The sequence below is a fragment of the Citrus clementina genome, unplaced genomic scaffold (assembly GCF_000493195.1).
Source record: "Citrus clementina cultivar Clemenules unplaced genomic scaffold, Citrus_clementina_v1.0 scaffold_2, whole genome shotgun sequence".
Lineage (NCBI taxonomy): Eukaryota > Viridiplantae > Streptophyta > Magnoliopsida > Sapindales > Rutaceae > Citrus > Citrus x clementina.
Genome location: NW_006262688.1, coordinates 1,036,065 through 1,046,606, shown reverse-complemented (window position 1 = coordinate 1,046,606; position 10,542 = coordinate 1,036,065). Strand labels below are relative to the sequence as shown.

Genomic DNA, 10,542 nt, shown 5'->3' with positions numbered 1-10,542 from the left:
ATTTTCTTGCTGATCTACTCTCTTCCTTTTTTCTATATCTTTTGATTTTCTTGCTGATCCACTCTCTTCCTTTTTTCTATGTAGTTAATAGAACAAGAAGCGATTGAGCTAAAGAACAGGTTTTCAACTCCAAGGCTTTCTATGTTAGAAGACGCTGATAGTGGTCAACTCGATGATATAGATATCATTCCAAATGATGAGATGCTACTTGTATGTAACATAATTCATCAACATCTTCATTGATTTTGTTTTCTGTCTATTTGCTGACATCATATTCAAGTGTCAGATCATGGGACACCAAAGGTCTGGTCTTAGTTCTGAAAGAAATCTGTCTAATTTGCAGGCGATTAGTGAAAAAGGTTATGTTAAGAGGATGAAGCCTAATACCTTTAATCTTCAGAATCGTGGAACAATAGGCAAATCTGTTGGAAAACTGAGAGTTAATGATGCAATGTCTGACTTTATTGTTTGTCGTGCACATGATCATGTACTTTACTTCAGGTACTTCTTACCCATTTTGTCTGTTGTTAAGATTGATCTGAATAATTCCATTCATCGAATTTTAGTCATACAGGTATTTCGTGATAATTTTATTCCACTATCAGTTATATAAAGAAGATTTTTTATTTTGTATTACTTTTGATCTTTTATCTAAGATATAAATAAGTCTGAATTTAACCAAAGGCTGAATAGGTCAAAAGGCAAATCTCTATATGTGTATGTATAGAGTCCCCTTGTAATAAGGGATCTAAAAGACAAAAACATAAATTTCGATACACTATAAAATGAAACACAGTGTGTGTGTGTGTGTGTGTGTTTGTATAGAGTCCCCATGTTTTTCTTATCTTTTAGCTTGACCTTTAATAAAAGTAAGGATCACTTGTTAAAAAATTACTCTGTGTGTGTGTGTGTGTATCGGGTTAGGCTTTTTCAACTTAAAATTTTGACACAAATTTTAAGCCATTGATTTCATGCAATCCAAGGGTGGATGAATTGACATTATTAAATGCTACTTTGGCTTTCAATATCTATCATTAAATTGCATGATATCAATGGCTCGAAATTTGTCAAAATTTTAAGTATAAAATATCAATTGTAATAGCCAACCCATATGTATACATATATATTCAGTGTGTTTTTCTTGTCTTTTAGTTTGGTGTTCACCTTAATAAAATGAGGGATCCCTATCATATATACGTTGTATGTGTTGTATGTAACATGTTATTTATAGTTAAATAGTTGAGAAGATATGAGAAAAATGTTCTAATGTCATAGTAAGTATATTGATAATGTACTTGGAATCTATCTATTTTATAGTTTTTTCTTTTTTACAAACTTATTTTTGTTCCATAACATTTACATTTGATATAAAGATTGAATTGGGATTATATTTTTAACTAATTGATGCAGAGCTAGAAATTGAAAAAATCCTAATTAGGCTGAAATTTATAATATAAAGGAATATTTTAATTAATTTGTATTCTAGTATAATTTGGTTTTGTATTTATAATTTTATTGTTTAGGTATTGCTTATTTGAGTTGTATTCTTAATTTGGGTATAAGTCTTATCAAAATAGGTTTTCTAGTCAAATTAGGATAAGCCTTAGTATAAATAAATGTCTTTCATAGCTTTTACAAGCAGGGAGACTTTGATTATTTGTTATTGATTATTTCTTTGAATAAACTCTGGGTTTGAGTTCTATTTTTGTTATTTCTCGGCAATCTGTGAAATCAACGAGCTTTAACACCCTAGATTTGCGGGTATTCTTTCAAATCAACGCGAATTGAGATTGTTCCTTTATTTAGTATTCTCAGTCTTAGGTTTTCTAGTCAAATTAGGATTAGCCTTAGTTAGCATCAATACGTGTTTTTCGTGACTTTTACAAGTAGGGAGACATTGATCATTTGTTATTGATTATTGCTTGGAATAAACTCTTGGTTTGAGTTCTATTTTTGTTATTTCTCGGCATTTTGCGGAATCAACGAATTTTAACACCCTAGATTCGCGGGTATTCTTTCGAATCAACTCGAATTTAGATTGTTCTTTTATTCGGTATTCTCAACAATCAACGGAATATCTAAACATTAAACTTCCACTACATCACTAATACAAAAATTGACATGTAGTAATCAAGATCAATTAATAAAATGACTCTTGCTTTTAGTTTCTTCGATTTTGTCCAATGGAGGTTTTGGTTAGGTTTTCATTCCACATCTTCACTGGAAATAAGTAATTTAAAGTCACAGTAGGCAGTACGTCTACCCATCTAACGCTCATAGCCTTCTATCACATGCTTATGATTGAATGACTTGCAACCATTGATTCTACACGGTGAATGACATGACAACTTCAAGCAATATGTATGATAATATGTTTTCATGAAAAGAAGAAATTTTATAATCTTTTGATATTGGATAAGCTTCGTAAAAATAAAAATAAAAGTAACCTTTACTCTTGAATCTTTAGTAAGGTGGATAGTTTTCTGATAGGAGGAAATAAAATGACGATGATGACATTCAAAAGAAGATAAAAAAAGTTAAAAAAATACAAACCACCTAAAACTTAACTGTGACAATAAGTTGGATTAAGACTTAAGACCATGAAAAAAGAACAGCCTTAATGTGGCTATCAAAACATTACCCAAAATCTTGTGTTGCTCCTACGTGTGACCTTGATGTGTTTTAACTCTGTCTATTTAACAGCTACCTTGTTCTTGATATGGTCCTCTAATGCGACTGAGTAGATATATTCAAGTATTTGAACTTGCAACATGCTCTTGGCAGGCCCTAATTTCTTACAACACACAAACCAACTATGAGTTGGTTTGTGATCTCTGACCTTTTATGTGTTAATTAATATTATGTGTGCTCTCATTTTATTTAGTGATTTATAATGCAATTGAAGCTCATTCAACCATATCTGATGATTTTGGATGAATCCCTTTTATGCATACCTACCCTGAAACTTCTTGGTTGTCACTTAGCAATTGGCAACAAAAGCTGGCTCTCTCCCTTGAAGTTTTCAAACGCCTGAGATTTCATAGGGATCTTGGAACTAATCTTCTTGTGAGAGATCACTGGTACTGCTACACGATGTGCATAGTGTAGGCTAGTCTTCAATTAATTCTTTGAGCTGGCGACCCAGGACCTATTGGCTAGGAAATTCACCAATAATATATCTATTGGATGCCATCTATGCTTATTTGATTTGCCCACATACTTATTCTGAAGCCTTATAAAGTATGGCAGCTAAACCTATATAAATGAAGACTACCAAAGTGGAGTACTGTATGGATAGAGGTAATTTCCAGTGCAGCCATTGGACCTTTTTTATTTATATGTATTAGTATCCCGATTCATAAATCTCTTGGTTTGAGAAATCAAAATAATAGCAAACCATTCTTCAATATCACAGTTGAATCTATTCATCAAAATCAATCTGAGTTTCTAGAATTGAAAGAAGTTTGACCGTGGATTAGACACTATAGAGTCGTAGACCTCCGCTGTCTTGCCGTTCCTTGGATATATTGGGAGGGAGTGGAGAGCTTTTTGTTTTTCTGGTTTTTGATGTTCCCCCCCAAAAAAAAGGAGTTGAATTGAGGATTTTTTCCCATTTACAAAGATTTGAACAATAACAAAAGATGGTAAGTGCCTGATCAAGTTGATTGAATCATGTAGGAACAATGTTCAAGTCTACCAGTCTGTTAGGGTGTCTCAGCTGCGTACATCATTGCACTACCACTTGACATTAATTTTTTTTTTAATGATTATTGGCTCGTTGCTCCATGAGCTCTTGAATTTCTCAAAATTTCTGTTGCTCCATCCTATAGGGGCAAACAAGTAGTCACTTCTCGACTGTGCTATTCTGCAAGGAATAGAGTATTCCTTCCTCGAACACCAAAAGGTAGGGGAGGGCATGTCGCAAGATGAGAGGGTATAACTTAACATGAATTTAATTCACATCTCCTTTGCAAGAGTTTCTTTTTTTCTTTTTTTTGTGATGTTCAACTTTAGGTCTTTATCTAAGTACTTATTGAGGCCTGATCAGGTATGTGACTGGTCACGTGTCACCTGATCATTGGCTGGCATTTAATAGCCCGGCCGATGATCAGGTGACACATGACCCATCGTTCACGATAACGTGTGCTATGGCGTGCAGCTGATCATTCTTCTTGTATGTTGGTCTTTTTAGTTCTATTGTTTAATTTATGAGTTCCCATTGTTTTCTTTTTCTTTTCTTTGGACAACTAGTCCTTTTATGCGTATCCTGTCTCTTTGCTTTTATTGATCAAACATGAGAAAAAGTATGTGATTTATCTATTCTTCCACAATTTTTGTTCCATTTTTAATGCTTTAAAAAATTTTGATATGCCATGGCTAACATATATTTTCTGCAGTGATAGGGGAATAGTGTACTCAGCTCGTGCATACAAAATACCTGAATGCACGCGGAATGCTGCTGGGACACCACTTGTCCAGGTACTTAGTATTTTATTATTTTTCCCTCAGTTTCTTTTCTGTGACAACTAAACATTTGTCGAATGTTTTGATATTGGAAACAGATCTTATCTTTATCTGATGGTGAGAGAATCACTTCCATTATTCCCGTGAGTGAATTTGCCGGAGACCAGTTTCTTGTAATGCTTACAATGAATGGCTATATCAAGAAAGTGTCCTTGAATCTTTTCTCTTCAATACGTACAACTGGAATCATTGCAATTCAATTGGTTAGTTACTCTTATAGTTGACTTTAGTATTTGGTTTTAGCTTATTTTCAATAGTTTATGTTTATCTTACCCTTTATACATTATTTCCTAGGTTCCTGGTGATGAGTTAAAATGGGTTCGCTGTTGCACCAATGATGACCTTGTGGCCATGGCTTCTCAAAATGGAATGGTTATTCTAAGTTCTTGTGACATTGTAAGTTTTTTTATGCTCTTTTGAATATTATGCATGTTTTTTTTAAACATATATCGTTAGGGGTGGGCATCGGATCGGATTCGGATGAATCCAATCCGATCCTCAGTTCAGATTCAGATTCGGATATAGCATAACATCCAATCAGATGGTATTTGAGCAATCTGATCAGTTTGCAATACAAGTAAATAAAATAAAACATAAATAGAAAAACAAAAATGAACAAGAACCTAACGGCTGAAATTGAATCCTCCCAAACAAAAGTACAACACCTAGCCAGAACAAGCACTCATGATCACGAACCCTCACCACGCTAATACCCAATATGGCAACACATCTAACCATTAACAATTCCCCAGCCTCAAACATGCGATATTGCTTCTTTTTCATCTTCTAAAATCACATGATTGCAAACTTGCATCCTCTAAAATCACATGATTGCAAACTTGCATCCTCTGCAGCCTGAAAGTCCTCTTTTAATATCGGGTTCACAATATCCTTAACATCTAATTGCTCAATCATAAATTCACCATCACAAGCCACATAATATCCTTGAGCAGCAACATCAAAGATGGGTACTGATGTGTTTGGAATTAGAAAACAAGGGTATGGTGGGGTGTTTGAAAATTGAGTAGTTGGTGGCTTGGTTATGGCAAGCATTGTTGGCCTGAGAGCGACATGGACATCATGATTGTGTCACAGATCTAAGTGCAAAAACCCAGCCCGAAACTATCTAATATAATGCATCAATTCTGCAAATTGTATCTTAAAAAATTAGTTGCTGTAAATTGATCAATCCGAGTTTAATCCGATCCCATCCTAACCAGAATTAATCTGAAATATTCATCCCATCTGAATCCGATCCAAACTTAATCGGATCGGATATCAGATCCAATCAAAATCCGATCTGATTGATCCGATTCGGAGATCCAATCAAAATCCGATCTGATTGATCCGATTTCGATCCGAATCTGAAATTGCCCACCCTATATATCATATTTGCAAAATTTATTTGGGATTTTTTCTGCTGTAACTAAATAATTATTGTTTCTTTATCTCTCCCATTTTCATGCAAAGTCTGCATGTATAATTGAGAGTATTAAGTGCTTAGGTAGAGTGAAGTTAAGGTAGGCGAATCTGGATGTTAATTGTTGGAATGTAGTAGTTTAATTCTCCAGCTGAACTGGAAGATGTGGTTTGCATTTGTTTCTTCACTCAAATTATTAATGGATTTAATGGCATGTTTGGCTGGGGGTAATCCCTACTGGAAAGGGATTCCTATTGGAAAGGAATTCCTTCTATTCTTGTGCTTACTTTGCAAACTTAAGGAGGGATCAAGATTCCTTTACAATCCTGATTCCTCCAAATTGAGGAATCATGATTCCTGACCAAAGAGTTTGCTAGGAATCACAATTGTTGCTGTCATTTATGATTGAATTACCTAAAGTACCCTTGTAAAAGTTAGCAGATATACAATTATATAATTAACGATGGAAACTTTTTAACAATATGATTAACTTTGTTTTGTATATTACATTCTCTCAATAGTGTAGTTATATTTAGAGAATAATAAAATTTATGTGACATTTGCTTAATTATTAGAAATTTTTATTTTATTACTATACATTTTTGAATTTATGGTATATAATGGAGACAAGGAAATATTTGAGAACTTTTTATATTTATTACATTCATTTAAATTAATGAGTATACAGTACTTTTGAGAGTTGAAAATTTTTCTTCTAAAAAGCTATATTTTATTCCATTTTAATCGCTATTGACATTTTTAGGACTAAATAAACTTGTATTTCAAAATAAAACTGTATTTTTTTCTTAATTATTAAATGTTAATTATTTTCGTCCCCCAAAAAAAAAAGTTTGTGTTTCATTCCATATTCCATGATTTAGCCAAACATACGAATTCTATTCCACCGTCCTTTTATCTCCTCTGTCCTTCCCATTTCTTCCGCTCTTACTTTCATCTTTTCATTCTTCTAACCAAATATGACCTTAATATCCTAAAGCTGAATGCCTCAGTTTTTTATCCATATGCACTTAATCCCATAGTTTCCATTCAGATAGTTGCCAAGATTTAAAAAAAAAAAAAATTCATATGAAACTATTATAAAATCCCTTTCCAAATATCCTCTCGTCCCTCAAACCATGTCCCTCCCCCACCCAACAAAAAAATAAATAAGAAAAAAAAGGAAACAAAATTTGATTCTTTAATAACTTACATTAAGATGTATTAAATCCTTTGTGATAAGACTTAACCTGATAATCTATGGGCTGCTTTTCATATCTGGTGGACTCAAGCACAAATCTAAATTATTACTGTCCCCTCTTATTTCTTGGTCTCTTGGAACTTGGGATATATTGTATCTACCCTGTCTAAGGATGAGAAAGTTCTGTTGGAATTTTGATTAATGTATATAGATTGGATTACCCTGTCAGGGCCAATGCCTCATTCCCTTTGTTGTCTATTCAAGTATTTAAGGTTTTTGCCGTGTATGAAGAGCAAGCTCTCTTGAAGAGTTGTCATTTTCTTTCCCCATTTTTTTTTTTTAGTTGGTGAAGTTCCTTTTCCCCATCCAAACCCTTTTAGTGATAAAATAAAAATGAAAATAGTTGTATCTAGACCATTGATGCAAAACAGATTTGATTGTAGTTCCTTTTGAATGAAGCCAATCTTAACTGCTGAAATGAAGTGTCGCATTTTCTAACTTTTGATGTTTGTGTGTAATGAAGCCAAACAAGAGTGGCCTAAGTTTAATATTTCAATTTATTAACCATGACCATAAAGAATAGCAGGGGCTTAAATGACTCTTCAAAAAATTCCATGTTGTGCATGTTTATTTATTAGTGAGAATTTACAATATTCCATTTTATTTGTTGTCAACTCAGATCCGATCATTAAGCAGAAATACAAGGGGTTCAGTGGCCATGAGACTAAAAGATGGGGACAAGATGGCGAGCATGGACATTATACCAGCGGCCTTACATAAAGATTTGGAGAGGACACCAGAAGATTCCCACAGCAAGTAAATTTTTAAACTTTCCTCTGCATGTTATCCCCTATTAGTTTCTGTTCTAACCTATTAAGGTATATTTTAGTTGCTGAACTTGTACAGATAGTGCTAGCAATACTAATCTAGATTGATCAACTTGCCCAAGGAAAATGCCTGGTTGGATTCCGGTGCTTGGCCGTGAACATGACTTGATTTACTATAGGATTTGTCTGGATAAGCTCCCAAGCTGGCTAACCTGATCCTTCCTTATTAATTGCTTTTGGAACTTTTGATTTCAAATATATTTTCGGTCATTCTGTTGTTCTAGATTATGATTTTCTTTCATTATATTTTGGTTGCTTAGTTGATTGCTAAAATGTTGGGTTCACTCATTATCCTCAAAGCTTTCTCGGTGTTTACACTTTAGCAGGTGTCATCTATGATTCTGTATGTATTCACTCCTAAAATTTTATCATTTAAGATGCTGGTATGACTGCAGTACTGCTTGAGAAGTGTCAGTTTTTTTCTTCCTTGTGGTGCCTGGGAAAGAATGACGTGGTGCCTGGGAAAGAATGACCTGCATCACATCTTGCAGTTAATTAGGTGTCATAGGTAACACTTTTGCAACACTTTTGCAATGTTGCTGAGGTATATATATATATGAGTTAAAGTAATAAATGGAAATATATTTGATTTTTCTGGAACTTTATTAACTCAATTTGACATCATCTTCACTCGATACATATGATTTAGTTTACGTCTTTGTTCCATCTCTCTACCTCTCTCATAGATCAAGGTAGTTGTCCACAATAATTTTAGTATAATATCTTTGTTCGTATATGTTGATACATAAGGCTGCATTTTTCCAGTGTCAAGGGTTCTAGTGGTCCATGGTTGCTGTTTGTGTCTGAAAGTGGTCACGGAAAGCGGGTTCCCTTGAGCAGCTTTCGAAAGTTGCCTTTGAACAGAGTTGGTTTGATAGGTTATAAGGTATTATGGATACAATATTTACTAGATTTATTTTGAAGTGGTGATCATTTTGCCTGTAATTTTTCCTTCAATACGTGACTTTCTTTGCCATATCTCAGTTTTCTGCTGAGGATCGGTTGGCAGCAGTCTTCGTGGTTGGTTTCTCTTTGGCAGGTAACCCTATGTCACTTATAGCAAGTTGGAAGCTATTATTTACTCAATTTCACTAAAATCTCTTAATAATGTTTCTGATTATTCCTACTCTTTTTCGTCTTTGCAGAAGACGGTGAAAGTGATGAGCAAGTGGTTCTTGTAAGCCAAAGTGGTACTGTTAATAGAATTAAAGTCCGGGATATTTCAATACAGGCTCGTTATGCAAGGTAGAAACACCCCCCATTGTGTTTGGTTATCTGCATTTTTACAATGAACATGCACACTGGCATGTTTCTGTCTGGAGTGAGTATAATAGTTATTGTTTTGAGTGGAATGTGTCATTAATTCTTTAAATGGTTAAGTAGTACATACTCTTTGAATGCCATACAAAGCAGTCAAGCACAATGCCTATTAAAAGCCAAATTTCTGTTACATTCTGGGCCTGTCGGACAGACTTGGTTAATGAAAAATATTTATTTATAATTCTTTTTGTCTGATCCTATCTGGTAAAGTTTGTTTTTCGAGATACCTGAAAATTTTTCTGGGTTCTTCTTTTAACGGATGATGATAGGTTGAGACACTCAGATGTTCGTTTTATGTTATTGATCATCTGTCACTCTTTCCAAGTGTCTACACTGTTTCATTTTATATGTTGCTTTTAGCTGCTAAGCCATAAATCAAGCTGCAAATCTATTTAAAGTACATGAGTATATGATGGTAATCAGTTGCACAAATTATTTTTATTGTTTCCTTTTTAAACTTTTATTTTCCAGGGGTGTTATTTTGATGCGATTGGAGCTTTCCGGGAAGATTCAATCAGCTTCTTTGATCTCTGTCACTGAGCCTGAAACTGATCTATTCCTTCCCAGTACACCATCAGACAAATTAGCAACAGAAAGTGGAGTGTCCGAAATGTTACAATAGCGGCATGAGAAAATTTAACTGAAATTGTGTTGTATATATGTTTGTGATACATGAGCAACACAAATTTCAATTACATTGGATTCGAATATCACCAATCCTGAATTATATATATATATATAATTCAGTTGGTCTTGTTTCCTGTTTAGATTGGGGAGGACGAGGAAAGAAACTAATTTTGAATTCCTGCCTATTGAAAACCGTTTCCCAGGGTAAAACAATGACTTACTGCTGTTAATGGTTGCCATTTCCCTGATTATAGCTATAATAACACATTGTAGTCTGTCAAAGAAAACGGGGGAAAAAAAAATGCAATAGCATACGCGACCTCTGTTAAAAAATATGATAATAAAATATCAAATCTTTCAGAAAGTGTTCAAATATTATAAAATGTTCTAGTCTCGGACATTGTTTAATAGTGTGATTGAGAAGTTAAGATAATAAAATGTTTTAGTAAATATCTTCCGGTGTGGTTAAAAAATTAGTTTGATTTAATTTAACACTTATGATGAAAAATTAATAATATCTTTTGATATTATTGTCAAAAAAATTTATTTAAGTCATATGATACATC

General features: G+C 33.7%; 1 protein-coding gene across 1 annotated transcript in view; it reads left to right on the top strand.

Annotated features, from left to right (window-relative positions):
• Positions 1–10,288, top strand: part of LOC18051822 (DNA gyrase subunit A, chloroplastic/mitochondrial) — a 23,726-nt gene extending 13,438 nt beyond the window's left edge. The window contains exons 18-27 of the mRNA XM_024190776.1: positions 85–210; positions 344–501; positions 4,398–4,479; positions 4,563–4,727; positions 4,819–4,920; positions 7,822–7,958; positions 8,795–8,915; positions 9,014–9,068; positions 9,175–9,274; positions 9,821–10,288. Of these exons, the coding sequence (XP_024046544.1) occupies positions 85–210; positions 344–501; positions 4,398–4,479; positions 4,563–4,727; positions 4,819–4,920; positions 7,822–7,958; positions 8,795–8,915; positions 9,014–9,068; positions 9,175–9,274; positions 9,821–9,971 (1,197 nt within the window). The 3' untranslated portion in view covers positions 9,972–10,288. The remainder of the gene's footprint in view (positions 1–84; positions 211–343; positions 502–4,397; positions 4,480–4,562; positions 4,728–4,818; positions 4,921–7,821; positions 7,959–8,794; positions 8,916–9,013; positions 9,069–9,174; positions 9,275–9,820) is intronic.
• Positions 10,289–10,542: the final 254 nt, after the last annotated feature.